Source organism: Mobula hypostoma, chromosome X1 (assembly GCF_963921235.1).
Source record: "Mobula hypostoma chromosome X1, sMobHyp1.1, whole genome shotgun sequence".
Classification (NCBI taxonomy): domain Eukaryota; kingdom Metazoa; phylum Chordata; class Chondrichthyes; order Myliobatiformes; family Myliobatidae; genus Mobula; species Mobula hypostoma.
In genome coordinates this window covers 30,892,102-30,908,113 of record NC_086128.1, presented here as the reverse complement: position 1 = coordinate 30,908,113, position 16,012 = coordinate 30,892,102, and the positions used below count along the sequence as shown (strand labels likewise).

The following is a 16,012-nucleotide window of genomic DNA, read 5'->3' as shown; positions in this document are numbered from 1 at the left end:
ATTGTGCAGGGAAGTGTATGGTTATGCACTTTGGTAGGGAGAATAAAGACTATTTTCCAAATGGGAAAAAAAATTCAAAAATCTAAAGTGCAAAGGGACTTAGGAGTTCTCGCACAGGACTCCCTGAAAGCTAACTTGCATTTTGAATCAGTGATAAGAAAGGCAAATGCGATGTTCACATTCATTTTGAGAGAACTAGAATATAAAAGCAAGATGTAATACTGAGGCTTTATAAGGCAATGGTCAGACTGCACTTGGAGTATAGTGAACAGATTTGGGCCTCTTGTCTAAGAAAAGATGCTCAAAGTTAAAAGTACATTTATTATCCAAGTATGTAGACAGTATACAGCTCTGAGATTTGTCCTCCCATGGGTAACCATGAACCGAAGATGCACCATGGAAACCTTTAAAGGAAAAACATCTTACACTCAATGCGCAAGGAAAAATATGCAAATCATGCAATCAGCAAATAATACACAGAATATTAAACATCAAATTGCAGAGTCCCTGAGAACAGTCACTGGATCAGTTCAGCTTAGCACTGTGTCGATGACTGCAGGCCTTAGCCACGGAGCCAGTTCCGCGCCAAAGCACATCAATCAAATCACGCAAATAGTAAAAAAAAAAGTGACCACAAACACACCTGCAGCAATTACTTGAAAACAAACCAAAACCACTCAGACACTTGAGTACAGGTGGGGAGGTTGAGACTGTATGACGCGGTTCCAAAATAGCGAATTTCCAAATCAAGGAAAGTACGTACTATCCTTTATTATGAAACCAACAAAGGCGAATGATCTTGTAGTGATAAAAAAAACTAACAAAACCAGAACTAGCGATATAGCAGTCTAATAACGTAATCAGTGGTACTGCGTGGTAACAGTCAACAAAAATTAAAATCACCTCCAGCCCACTCCCTGGCTTTAACTACAGCGTGTCACATACCCTGTGACGGGTGAAAGAACCAGCAGAAATGGAAAACACCTTGGAGTCTGGTATTGCTGTTAACTAATGCTATTTATTAGTAACTACACAATACAGTAATATAAATTCAGATAAATCAAACAGATTAGCAAAGATTATAGATATGTAAGTGTGGAAATATATAAAAACCAAGCTTCTTCAAGCCTAGGGATAAATGGATACAGGTGATGGGTAAAGTTCAGTTCAGTTTGTGGTATTGAGTTGAGTAGTGATGGAGAGAGGTGTGCTGTGGTTGTTTGAGTAAGCTGATGCTGTCAATTCTTAACGTTGTCCTCCAAAATCCTTTAGAAGTCGCCAAATGTGACCAAAGGGGACTGTTTTCTGTGGTGGAGTTATCAACCCAGGCGAGGGTTGGACACACTAATAACTTCCCACTGGTCACACCTTTTCCATACTGCGAGAGCCATTGATCGATTCTCCTGATCAATCCTCTAAAAACCCACCTTTCTGTGGACACAACAAAGCTCATCCAGTGTCCATAATCATGTGTCTGTCTGTCTGTCTACCAGCTGACCTTGTATTTATCTCACCATGCTGGACACCAGCCGTCCATCAAGTAGCTCCTCCCTTCTCTCTCTGTAGGAACACAGAAGCTGGCAGTGTCCTTGCAGAAATTCCAAACAAACTGTGAGCAGTCTTTGCCTCTCTCTCTCTCTCTCTCTCTCTCTCTCCTTAAAAGCACAGTTCATAAGGGATAATTCAAGATCCCGTCACAAGCGTGAATACGTAACTATACTCATTTGCTCAGTTGGCCAAAAAATGCATAATCAAAATGGAAATTACAGACTGCAATCAATCACAGTACAGGAGAAAAAGCATATTTAAAGAAAGAAGTAGTAGTTTCGTAAGCTGTCTGCCGGATATCGCCACTGGTCGCTGGCACCATCTTGTAAATATATTTTTTAAAATGTAGATCTTGTAGCATTAGAGACGAGGTTCATGAGAATGTTTCTGGGAATGAAAGGGTTTACGTATGAAGAACAATTGCTAGCTCTGGGTCTGTGCTCACTGGAGTTTAGAAGAATGAGGAGGGATCTTATTGAATCCTATTGAATATTGAAAGGCCTGGATAGGGTGGATGTGGGAAGATGTTTCCTGTAGCGAGGGAGTCTAGGACCAGAGGGCATAACCTCAGAATAGAGGGATGTCCAATTAGAATAGAGATGAGAAATTTCTTTAGTCCCGAGGGTGGTGAATCTGTAGGATTTATTGCTACAGACAGCTGTGGTGGCCAAAGTATTGGGTGTATTTAAAGCAGAGATTGATAGATTCTTGATTAGTCAGGGCATTAAAGGTTGCAGGAGAATGATATTGAGAGGGATAATAAGTTAGCCATGATGGAATGGCAGAGCAGACTTGATAGGCCGAATGGCCTAATTCTGCACCTGTCTTATGGTCTAAGTGCCTAGCATTTTTGCATATAGTAGTTAAATCTTGTAACGTCACATTGACATAGCTATTAGCACATTATAAAGTATGTTGCATTGTCCTTAATACATAAAATAAGGCAATCTAGCATCTGAGAATTTGGTATGGGTCTGAAAATGACTGCCTGAAAGGGTGGCAGAAGCAGAAACTCTTTCGTATTTGAACAACACATGAATGGGTTCTTGAAGACCTGTAAAGTTGAGTGTAAGATTAGGCTGGAGGGCTTTTTCTTTACCTGTACAAACTTGATGAGTCAAATAGTTGCCTTCTACATCATTAATTTTCTGATTCTATGAATTCATTTTCTTCACTTTTTATTTAATCTTAGGTTAAATGAGTTTGCCAAGCACATCAGTGGGGAAGGATGTAAGTATATTTCTGTAAGATTAAGATCTGATTTAATTAATTTTGTCTTCTATCTGATATCTTGTTCAAGTGTCTGCTCTTTTAACATCTTAAGCAGTAAGTATTCACAATTCTAATGTGGGGCTAATGATAACTGAGGTGTACAATGTGTGCATTTTCCAGCGGGTGTGGTTAGTAAGAGGCAAAAACCTGACTGCACTTTTTGCCAAACCACTGAATGCTGGAAACAGATCTGTCTACATTAACTAACAAAGCAGGTCAGAAAAATCCTTTCTGTATGATTCAATATAACACAATGTGGCGTAATGAGCCACTGCACTTTCCAGAATGTTCCATCATGCTATTGTAGTGAGATGAAGGAATGAACTGCCAAGAAAAGGGTGTTGATTATTAAATCTGCTTTAGTAATGGGACTTCACTCATTACTGATCTTTAATTCTCAGAACATTGTGATTGCACTCGACATGTTGAATGATAAAATGGTACACTTATTGCACATGTTGAGTTTCCCTGATAATTGCAGATGACTGTACCTTCACAGGTGGAGTAAACTTTGGTGGACACAGCCTGTCAAGTGTCTTGAAAAATGGCCTAGAACTGTAACAATAGGGAAATGCTGCTTTGGTAGAATAGTAGATGTGTCATTGGGCTTGTTTCTACAGGCATAGTGTAATGATGTAGCAAGACATGAGGAAGCTAAACTCACTGATTTAACTAAATCTAGAATAAAAAGTAAATGTACATAATAGTGAATGTAAAATTACTATATTCTTGTAATACAATAGCAATTTTGACCACTAGTGCCCTGTTAAGGAAGAACATATACTTTGGTTATCGGATATGACACCAGACTTATAGAAATTTGCTTAACAGTTTGTTACCCGCTGAAATGGCTGCATAAGCAACTCAGTTGTTCAAAATCACTGGGGACTGTTCAAGTACCTTCAATACCTGCACTGCAGCAGTTCAAGAATGCTGCTGGCTCTACAACCTACGTCCTAGGAATGGATAAATGAAAACTCTGTGAAGCAACTTCTGGTAACCACATGTGTCAAGAGGTGGTGGTGTGGGATTTAAATGGTGGAGTCCAGTTGTTGTTGTTGTTGTTGTTGTTGTCATTGATACTGTGCTCCTCCATTAAGTAAATTGCTCAAGTCTTCAACATTGGATGAGTAATACTGTGCAGATTACAATGTGAATTTTAATTATTTTATGTCATGTTCTTGAAGTACAAAAATTAACTCTTATGCTTTAAGTTAGATGTAACTCAGATTATAAAGACATAATTACTGTTGAACAATGTCCTTGGTCCTAAAAATGTAACTTGATTTGTAACTTCTAATCCTTTCAGTCAATTTACTTTAAAATAGTTGTCTTGTTTAAATTTTTATATTTTAGCTTCTACCATCAGTTCACTTAAAATGTAAAACTGGAAGTTCTTATTTCTGGTTTGCATTGGGTCAGAGATCTTCAATTGTTTGTGTATTTGGCCATTCTTCTGATTCTGTTGAGCTGAGTTTTGTGATTTGTGCACAGTCTGGTAAAGTCAGTGTTTTGTGGATGAGAAAAATACCTCACCTTTCAGTGTGGCATCAAGCACCCTTTGTAAAAATTTAAATCACTGGACATCAAAGGAACAACATTCCAGTAAACCTTGTGGAAGGGGAAATTGTTGTGACTGATGAAGGTTTATTATTCCAACTACAGGATATCAATACCAGAACTCCTGAAAATAGTGCCCAAGGCCAGCCATCTTCAGCTGCTTCATTGGTAACATTCTTTCCACAATAAGGTCAGAAATGAGATGTCCACTGGTTGCACAGTGTTCAGTTAGATTTTCAAGTCCTGAGCAAATGAATCAGCCATATCTGCATACACCAAGAGCTAAACAACATTCCGACATGGGCTGATAATTGGCAAGTAATGCTTATACCAAAAAACGGTGAGAAGATGATCATATCCAACAAGAGAGCCTCACTCTCTACTTTGACAATTACTGGCAGTACTATCTGTGAAGCCCTCACCATTTACCAGATTAGCCGTTTTAGAACTATGTCATGAGAACAAATTGGAGTCTGGTTGACCTGCTATGAATGATTAACATCCTGACACACCAAAGCCTTTCCACCTTCTGCAGTGCACAAGTCAAGAGTGTGATAGAATGATTTCCACTTGTTGCAACAACTCTCAAGAAGCTCGACAGCATCTGGAGTAAACACAGCATCTGTCTTAAATATTAATTCCCTTTGTGCTTGGTGGACATAGCTGCACCTGTGAACAATCTACAAAATGCACTGCAGTCATTCACCCAGGCCACTCCAAAATTACCTGCCAGATCCTCAAACCCAATATCAAAGGCTACAGCTGTGTTCAGGTTGCTGTCCAAAATGCACACTATTTTAATTTGGAACAAAATGATCCTTTAATGCCTTTTGAAGTAAATCCTACAGAATAGCACTAGCAAAATATGTTCACCGAAGGGGATTCAGTGGTCTTAATAAGCTGACTCATCAACTCCGAGCAGTATTTAGTTGTGAGCAACATTTTTGAAAGCTGACGAAGTAAAAAGAAAAAAAACGGTTTATTGATTTGCTTCTTGAAAAGTTCTTTTTAGATCAACAAGAAAGCTTTCAATGAAGAGCAGACTGGCTAAAACTCATTGACTGATGTATTCTGTTTTTTTTTCCAGCAAAAGCAGCCTCTGTCCGAGCATTACTATTTGACATTTCCTTCCTCATGTTGTGTCATGTTGCTCAAACTTATGGATCCGATGTAAGTGCAATCTCAGCTCATAAGTCTGTTAGAAATAAAATTTGCTATGCATAATAAGCACTGTGTATTTAAACATAATTGTGGTCATTCATTCCTGTCAGATCAGATTGTTGCCACCATTTAAGAGGCTGATTATAATCACGTGTCATTGCAAATACATAGATGCTTTTTTTGAAGTTACAAATAAGTACGGAACACTCAAAACGCATCATCACAGTAGATGTGTGTTAATCATCTCATTCTAATTTGGTAGGAAGAGCTAGTAACTTGGTGTTTTGTTTGCAGGTGATTCTGTCAGACCCTTGTCCATCAGGAGAGGTGGCATTCTTTGAGACATGGATGCTGACATGCATGCCCGAGGAAGGGAAAATCTTAAATCCAGAGCAGGGGTTCCGTGCTGATCCCACTAAAGTGGAGTCTCTAGTGGTTCATCTGAACTCCTCTGCAGAAATGAAACTTGTGTATGGTGCTCTGTTTACTTTCCATTAACTCTATTTGAAAGTATTTCGTTCAGTATATCTGAGTGTTTGTTAGGATGGTTTGCCTAACCTCATGGAAATTCGCAATTCAGTAAATATTTTCTTCAGCAATTTAAGCAACAGTTCTGTTGAACAAGTCGCTGAGCAATTATAATTGAATGTTACGTGACTTTTATATAAACAGAATATTCAGTTTAGTCCAGCGGTCCCCAACCACCCGGCCGCGGACCGGTGCCGGGCCGCAAAGCATGTGCTACCGGGCCGCGAGGAAACGATATGATTTGGCGATATGAGTCAGCTGCACCTTTCCTCATTCCCTGTCACGCCCCCTGTTGAGCTTGAACACACGCGAGGTCATTACCCGCGCGTCATCCATGTCAGCGCGGGAAGAAGATCAACTCCTCGAGCTTGCAAATGATGGCGGGCTGAAAAGTGTGTTTGACATAACATCTCTGCCGGCATTCCGGATCAAAGTCAAGGCTGAATATCCTGAGATAGCCACGAAAGCACTGAAAACGTTGCTTCCATTTCCAACATATCTCTGCAATGAATACAATGAGAACTAAGTTGCGGAATAGACTGGACATAAGGAACCCCCTTCGAGTATCGCTGTCTCCCATCACCCCTCCATGTTGCAGGGAAACAAGCCCAGGGCTCCCACTGATTCAGCGATATTGGTGTGTTGCAATGATTTTATATGTTCATACGTAGAAAATATATGCTGTGTTTAATATCCAAATGTTACTTAAAATGTTATGATGCTATTGACTTATAAGTGACTTGTATAACCATATAACAATTACAGCACGGAAACAGGCCGTCTCTGCCCTTCTAGTCCGTGCCGAAAGCTGCTCTCACCTAGTCCCACCGACCTGCACTCAGCCCATAACCCTTCATTCCTTTCCTGTCCATATACCTATCCAATTTTTCTTTAAATGATGATATCGAACCTGCCTCTACCACTTCTACTGGAAGTTCATTCAACACTTACTTCAAGCTCCCGTCTCCTCCCCGATAATTGACTTATCAGTATATTCATGCGAGGAAAATATGCGCTGTGTTTAATATTAAATTCTTTAGATAAATGCTTTTATAAACAAAATTGAGTGTATTATCCACTTATCCCCTATATTCTGGCCGTGATTAACACTCCCACTCCCCCCGAACAGAATCGCCAGAAGCAATTTGTGGGGGGGGAAACATCGGCATGTTCACGCATGTGCACTGGTGCCTGTGCAAGGCTTCATGGTCATTGTAGTCTTTCTCAGGGTAAACACAACGTATATTTGACTGCTACTCTTGTCCGTTGGCAACCCTACCCCCCCCCCCCCCCGGGTCGGCCAGTCCGCAAGAATATTGTCAATATTAAACCAGTCTGCAGTGCAAAAAAGGTTGGGGACCCCTGGTTTAGTCAGATTGTAGCTCACTGACTGCAGAGTATCAATATGATGTCAGCTAAGACAGCCATCTATTTTTGTAAAAAGATCAAGAAGACAGGATCACATCTGATGAATTGTACAGTACACTGCAGCAAAAGCAGATGGTTATCAAGCATAATTTGACATTGAGCCACAAGTGGATATACTAGGGCAGAAGGGCATAAGCTTACCCAGAGGAAGATTTTTAGAAGTATTTTAGGAAGAGAGGGGAGAAAAGGAATTAGTCAAACTATGCCTGGGAGCTGGAGTGATTACATTTGAGGATGATCAAGAAAACAAAATTAGAGGACTGCAGTTATCTTGGAGGGATTGAAGGCTAAGGAGATCACAGTGAAAAGGGTAAGAATTTTAAAGTTGACACATTGCTTAACTGAGATCTAATGTAAGTCAGCAAAAATTCTGATGGTAGAAGGTAGGTAGGCAGCAGAGTTTCGGACAAGTATGTTGAGATAAGGTTACAGACAATCAGATGAATGCAGGGAAAAGGGATGGAATCTGTATCTTAACAATTAGCATGTGCATCTGTGGCCAGAGTTTGAAGTTTGTGGCAAGGATCGACATACATCTTCTTGGTGAGCAGCTGGAGGACAGTTCTGCCATCTAGCAGTCCAAGAATTTGTAGAGATTGCAGCAGAGTCAAAAGAAGTGTTTAAGTTTAGCCAGATGTTGTCATTGTATGCATGGAAACCATGTTTTCCAGTAATGTTGTTTTGGAGAAGCAAATTTTGAGAACTAAGGATAGATTTTTGAGAGATACCAGAGGTAATGGTTCATCCAGAACAGATGATTTTCTGGCTGCATCCACATAGGTGAGATCTGAACCATCAGAGTGTGAACTCAGCCCGTGAGATGAAAGCATAGAGGGATTGGAGGTGGTGGAGAGGTCATTTGTGTCCAAGACTGCGAATGGATTGAGAAGAACTATGAGTAGATCATAATGTTTTGGTGCTATATTTGGAATCCACATTATTCATCCTCCATCAATATCAAAAAGTTAGCTGTTTTATAATTGGCAAAACTTTAAATCTATTTATTTTATGTTTTTAGTTCTCTTTTGGTAAAATGCTTCAAAACAAATTTCTTTTCCTGTATTCATTGTGATTTTTCTCCCAGCTTTGTTACTGCTTTATCATTTTGTTTACCATGTATATATGTACTAGGAATAATCAAACTCCTGTTTATTCTCAAGTCAGGTGAAATGGCATGAAGTATGTTCTTGTACACCAGCAGCTATTCTGGAGGTCCTCAATGCCTGGGAACATGGGTTGCTGACTTTTGAAGCCGTGCAGGTATTGCTTTGGTTTTGCTGCTATGGGAGTCTAATTGATGACTGTGTGCTTCAAAGCTTAAAAGTTCAAAGTAAATTTATTATATGGCACCATATAATACATTGAGATTCATTTTCTTGCAGGCGTTTACAGAGAAATATAAACAATAGAATCTATTAAAAGAACTTGAAATAACAAAGACTGACAATCATTGTGCAAAAGAAGACAAATTGTTAAAACATTAAAAAAAAGTAAATAAAATAATATATCAAATATTTTAGTGCCCATATCTCTCAAATACAAACAGAACCTTCAGATTTCTGTCTTAGATTGCACCATGATCACAAAGTGTGTTGGGCCTAATGTCCAATTGGCAAGACGCTACTCAGTTAAGCCTTACAACTTTTGCCAATCTACCTGATCTCACCAAGGTAACAATAGGGTGCACATTTGACTTGAATGCCCCTGGATGGATTATGAAATGGAAAATGCGAAAGATTTCCCACTCCTATTCACTGCTTAGTAGTTTCCTGCTAGAGTGCAGCAACTATATATGCTATCAAGTAAGAAAAAAAATCAGTCTTTGTTATGATCCTCAGAGTGTAGAATATCCCTCCAAGATCAAGATTGGTGAGATAGGTAAAGAGCTGAAGGCTGGCTGGTAGGTGTGAAACTGCATACCCAGCACAACATCAATATTAAGAAAAGGTGAGATTAATAACGTAGGAAAGTAGAGATACAATATCTCTATCTCTTAATATAAAAGAAACCTGCAAGTACAGAATTGTAAAGTTGATTTTGAACTCCAGTTGATCTTGTGTTATTCTGATGTTAATTCATATCCTCTGTATTCTAACAATTCTGAAAAATCATTTCCATGACTTTCATGACTAAATCTGTTGGCTTTTTATCTTTCCTCAATTATTTACTTTGAATGTTTTGTTGTAGAGTATTTGTTGCCCTTTAATTCATTTCAGCTGCATTTGATTGAAGAGTTTTTAGTTAAGTATATGGATAGGAAAGGTTCAGAAGGATGGGCAAATGGGGACTAGCTGGATCTGTTGGTTGGCAGGGAGGAGTTGAGCTGAAGGGCCTGTTTTTGTACTGTATTACTCTATGACACAATGACTTTAGAGAAGTCTTTCTGCTCATAGTTGTTAAATTTATTATAATGCAAACTAAAGTTTATTTCCTCAACTGTGCCTTAAAATCAGCATGCGTTGGAATTTAGGGAAAGTGTTTGAAGATCAATACAGGTGCAAAATGATTTTCATAGAAGCTCCCATTTACTGTATAAATTAGTACTGTATCAGTTACCATTTAGTGTGTAAAACTCGGGAATGCTTGAGCAGGATTAATGGGAGCTGCTTTAAAGTAAAAGATCATATCCCATTATCCATGTTAAAGTGTGTTACTACTCTCAATTCCATGCAAATAGTACATGACCGTTTACAAGTATGAATAAACTTGTGTGAATCATTGCTCAATTTCTTAACTAGAAAATCACTGATAATATCAAGGGGAAGATTTGCAGCATGGCTATCTGTGCAGTTGCATGGTTAGTGGCGCATGTTAGAATGTTGGGTCTGGAGGAGCGTGAGAAGCCGCTGCAAATGATCTGCCAACTTGTAACACCAGTCTATGCAGAAAACACCCTTCAATTCTACAATGAAAGGTAATTTCATTGCATACTAGCTTTGAAAGCAAATCCTATCAAATCTGTTTGTTTGTTTTTTGAAAACTGCCTTAAAATATTTTTCTTGTATCCTTTCTTCCACTTTCCAAGGCTGGAAAGCAGATGGTACTAAGTTTCCAGGATTCTGTCAGTTTTTCTCTGAAGCTAGCTTCAATAGTCCCTTGATTCTGAGGTGCTTCCTTCATCACATTCATTTCTAGTCACAGAAAATATTAGATTCTGCTCTCTGACCAAATTAGTTGGATATGAGATTTTACTTGACCTCATGACTCAAAGCATTGTGTTGCATTGCATTCTTCCAGTCATAGATGCTCATTATAATGTAAGGATTAACATGCATGAGTGACTGCACCTCATTTTCAAAGTCAAAGTTCAAAGTACATTTAGTCTATATACAACCTTGAAATTCATCTCCTGACAGGCAGCCATAAAACAAAAGAACCCAATAAAACCCATTTTTCAAAAAAGACCATCAAACACCCAATGTGCAGCAGGAGGAAAAAAAGAACAAATCGTGCAAACAATAAAAGTAAGCAAATAACATTTATAACTGAAGTTCACGAAAGTTAGTCCACAGCCACGAAGCCAATTGATTCAGGAGCCCATTAGTTGCACACCACAGACTCAGTTCAGCACAGAGACAAGTAAACCTCACAGAGCAGCAGGCCTGTCCATCGCCTCCAGCCCTGACACCCTGACCTTTTCAATCTGGCCCGGCGTTTGAGTCATCCAAACCTCGTTGTCCCTCACTCTTGGACCTGGGCTCCACTAGCTCGATTTTGCATTCCCCTTGCTCACCTCACCTCAGTTCTGCCACATTAAATTGCATCCAAGTCTGGTCTAGCAATAATCAAACATTGGCTCATGTTTGGGCCCTACCACCTCAATTCCGTGTATACACCACACCGCAACCATCCTACACCTTCTAGACTTCAGTTCACACCTCAGAAATGCCAGGTTGTACAGGCTGTTCAACTGCTCAACTCTAAAAGGGAAGTTACAGGCTATCAATTGCACTGATCGTATCCAAGAAAAGTGTGATAAATACTGTGTGATTTTTATCTCAACCTTTATCGTGGCTCATGTATAATCAAATGCTTGCTGATTCCACTTAAACATTACTATTGTAAGTTGTTTCAAGAATCACTCTGCACAAATTCCTTTACATAATCCTAGAGAATTAATGTTATCTCTTGACAATCCTTGAAATATTATGAATATTTTAACAATTGGATTTCAGAAGATCCTTGTCTGAGATTCTATGTGAATACAAATCATAGTTCAGCATTATTTCTCAATTTTGTAGTCATTCAATTTCATATTTCTCCAAGTAAAAGCACAAAATATGGCTACCCGTGGTATGAATGTTATGCTTTTTGTTATACATTATATTATTTTGAAGGAATCTTCATTATTTTTCATTGTTTTGTGACTGGTAGTGCAAAGGTTAAATACACTTTGGTAATAGTGGCTGAAGTTAATCAAGTAATGCTTTTTTGTTTTTTTTATTTTAAAGTTAGTTTGCTCCCTGTACTAAAGGTTGTTTCATTGTGCCCGTGCCCCCCCCCCACCATCCCACCCGATTAACTTGTCTAGGTAATCGAGTACGAATCCATATTTTATTTTAGGCTGTTCAAACCAAGTGTATTATTCCAGTAGAAGCCATTGAATCATAATAGTTAATTTTATCACTTTCCTGGTTTGTAAATACTATGACCATTTCTAACTTCTACCTTAAAGTAATTGTATACCACAAAATGACAAAATTCTGTTCATTGAATTGAGTCAAGGATCAATCCACTTAGTCTCATTTCCTGGTATCTTCCTCCATCTTCCAGTTTTTCTTTTCTCCCTTTCAGGGTATCTATTTCTCTTTTGAACAGTGCTCTTGACTCTGTATCTGCCATCCTCTTGGCCAGTACATTCCAAATTCAAATTGCGTTATTGGCATTGGTGCTCTTATAAATCAGCTGAAATCTATACCTTTTCATTAGACCTTGTAGCTATTCAATATTTTTATTCAGTGTATGCTGCCTTCAAAGTTAATTCTCAACCTCTAACTTCAGATCAGTATAGTCTGTAATTGAACCTATTCCATCTAGGAATTTTAGGTTTTGTATTGATTTGCAAAACTATAGTCAGATAATTTATTCACTAGCTTACTGGGAAAATGGTGTCATTTGTGCCCGTCTGTCTTCTTTCTCCCAGAGTTGTTATCATGAGCCTGATCTTGGAGCAGATGTGTGCCGATGTCCTGCAGCAGACAGCAACCTCCATAAAGTTTTCAACAAACCAGGACCCTATCCCATACCGCAACCTTCTACCAGTTAAAAAACCAATAAAAGAAGTGCTCATTACCAATTTCAACAACATACTGAATAAAGGCTGGGTGGATAGCCGTTCCATCCATGTATTTGAGGCACTGCTGCATATGGGAGGTGTATACTGGTTCTGCAATAACTTGGTCAAGGTGGGTAGACATATTGAGAAAGTTTTGTTAAGCTAGCCTAACATATTTATAATTCATCTCTTTGTGAGAATTCTCTGTTTTTAATATAGCACGCTGTTAAGTTTAATCTATTTGGAAATAATAAAACAGTTTGTTCTGATTGGGAATAAGAGGCTGCATGTTATTTAGGAATTACCTGTTTGTAATTCCCACTGGCGTAAACTATTAGTCTGATTACATCTATTAACAACCAAAACTGAGAGCTTTCAATGTTGCAAGTCTCACTCTTGCTATACTTGGTGACCACTTTATTAGGTACCTGTATACCTGCTCGTTAATGCAAATATCTAATCAGGCAATCATGTGGCAGCAACTCAATGTATAGAAGTATGCAGACATGGTCAAGAGGTTCATTTGTTGTTCAGACCAAACATCAGAATGGGGGAGAAATGTGATCTAAGTAACTTTGACAGTGGAATGATTGTTGGTGTTAGATGGGGCAGCTTGAGTATCTCAGAAACTGCTGATCTCCTGGGATTTTTATGCACGACAGCCTCTAGAGTTTACAGAAAATTGTGTGAAAAACGAAAAAAAATCCAGTGAACAGTATTTCTGTGGGCAAAAATACCTTGTTAATGAGAGAGGTCAGAAGAGAATGGCTAGATTGGTTCAATCTGACAGGAAGGCAACAGTGACTTAATAACCAACAGCGATGTGCACTAAAGCATGTCTGAACACACATGTCAAACCTTCAAGTGGATGGGCTATAGTAACAGAAGACCATATCGGGTTCCATTCCTGTACCTAATAAAGTGGCTACTGAGTGTATATCTTTAGTCAGTTGAGTGTGCATATTTATTTACAGAAAGTATATGGCAAAGTCTTGTAAGTTAAATACAACTGTTCTGTTCAGAAGCTATTGAGTTTCTAACTATTACTTTAACTATTATGTGATTTATTTCCTATAAATTGAATCTACTGTTGTAGCCAATATTTTTGTGCAAGATTATTACTTCCATATTCTTGCACTCTGCGTCCATATTTCTAAAACTAAAATGCTGCTCGTTATTTTTATGACTTAGGGAGATTGCAATTAAAAAGTGTGATTAAATGTACCATTTTGTTGATTTGGATGGAAAGTTTAATTCATGCTTGATTTCATGACAATAAGGGTTAGCAAACTGAGGATGTGGTAAGATTATGGAATGGCTTGGGGTCTGGAAGAAGTTAGGGAGCCTGATTAATCTTTTATCTAGTTATGCAAGACATTTATCATTTCCACAGTCACTGCACGTTTCTTAACTGCCACTGCCTGTCAAGAGAATTACTCTCTGTGTAAGGGAATATCTCTCAATCCGCCTTTTTATTCAGTGACATTTGACTTTTGTAACTTGCACTATTCTTACAACTAATGGGACAGTGCAAGTTGTCATTTGTGCTATTGTCTTAAGTGTGATTTTCAAGGTTCATGCAGAGGTGCTTCCTGGTTTTTAGCAATAATTTTCCAGTCAAAAAGTTAAATTGATGGGCAGCAGAGTAGCATAGCTGTTGGCGTAATGCTTTACAGCATTATAATCATCGGGGTTCAATTCCTGCCTTTGTAAGGATCCCCATGACTGCATGAATGTCCTCCTGGTGTACAGTTTCCATATTCAAAAGCCGTTAATAAGTTGTGGGCCTGCTATGTTGGCGGCAGAAGTGTGATGACACTTGCCCCCAGCACAACCTTGGGCAGTGTTGTTGATGACATGAACAACATATTTCACTCGGTACGTGTGAGAAAGCTAGTCTTTGATTGAAATTGTGAGGAGTTCTGGATGACCACAATCTCATAGTAATTGCTTGATTTCATTAGGGCAAAAATTCCCAATCAAAGAAGATACAACAAGTGTTTAGTGGGCTGAGATAGGTTAGGTGGAAGGCCAGAAGGAGGAGTTGCTGCAACAGCCTTGCATAGCTCAAGGGCACATGCTGTGGGGCGTACAGGATATTTGACACTTCTCTGATGTACGTATAAATACTGTCTCTGTCCAAACAACTTCTGTTGCATAGTAACTGCTTATTGTTAAGATACAGGACCTTCTCTGGTTGACAAGGCTAATTGAGAGTTGCATCATAGCAAATGGTGTTAAGGCCTTGACCTTTTCCAACATAGTTCAGTGACTAATAAATTCACGAAGGATTTGATTGATAAATGTGCTGTTGATGCAAAGGTTGGTTAGAAAATAATTTTGGAAGAGGAGAGGAGGAGGCTGCGGGATGAATGTGAACTAAATTAGTGGATAAAGTTGAGAAATTGTCCATTTGGATAAGATCAGCTCCAGATTCCAGCACCTGCAGTCTCTTGCGTCGCAAAAATAAAATCTTCAAAGGTTTCAAAGGTGCACTTAGCGTCAGAGAAACGTATACGATATACAAATCCCATTTCCAGAAAAGTTGGGATATTTTCCAAAATGCAATAAAAACAAAAATCTGTGATATGTTAATTCATGTGAACCTTTATTTAACTGACAAAAGTACAAAGAAAAGATTTTCAATAGTTTTACTGACCAACTTAGTTGTATTTTGTAAACATACACAAATTTAGAATTTGATGGCTGTAACACACTCAACAAAAGTTGGGACAGAGGCATGTTTACGATTGTGTTACATCACCTTTCCTTTTAATAACACTTTTTAATCGTTTTGGAACTGAGGATACTAATTGTAGTAGATTTGCAATTGGAAATTTTGTCCATTCTTGCTTGATATAAGACTTCAGCTGCTCAGCAGTCTGTGGTCTCCATTGTCTGATTCTCCTCTTCATGATGCGCCATGCATTTTCAATAGGAGATAGATCTGGACTGGCAGCAGGCCAGTCAAGCACACGCACTCTGTGTCTACAAAGCCACGCTGTTGTAGCCCGTGCAGAATGTGGTCTGGCATTGTCCTGCTGAAATAAGCATGGACGTCCCGGGAAGAGACGTCGCCTTGATGGCAACATATGTCTCTCTAAAGTCCTAATATATGTCTCAGAGTCAATGGTACCTTCACATACATGCAACTCACCCATGCCATGGGCACTGATGCACCCCCATACCATCACAGATCCTGGCTTTTGCACCTTTCGCTGATAACAATCTGGATGGTCG

General features: G+C 38.9%; 1 protein-coding gene across 4 annotated transcripts in view; it reads left to right on the top strand.

Moving 5' to 3' along the window:
* med24 (mediator complex subunit 24) overlaps positions 1 to 16,012 on the top strand; it is a 74,843-nt gene that overhangs the window by 42,194 nt on the left and 16,637 nt on the right. For all 4 annotated transcript variants that reach the window (XM_063036944.1, XM_063036946.1, XM_063036943.1 and 1 more), the window contains 6 exons: positions 2,741 to 2,778; positions 5,468 to 5,550; positions 5,836 to 6,011; positions 8,658 to 8,757; positions 10,236 to 10,411; positions 12,641 to 12,902. In XM_063036944.1, the coding sequence (XP_062893014.1) occupies positions 2,741 to 2,778; positions 5,468 to 5,550; positions 5,836 to 6,011; positions 8,658 to 8,757; positions 10,236 to 10,411; positions 12,641 to 12,902 (835 nt within the window). The remainder of the gene's footprint in view (positions 1 to 2,740; positions 2,779 to 5,467; positions 5,551 to 5,835; positions 6,012 to 8,657; positions 8,758 to 10,235; positions 10,412 to 12,640; positions 12,903 to 16,012) is intronic.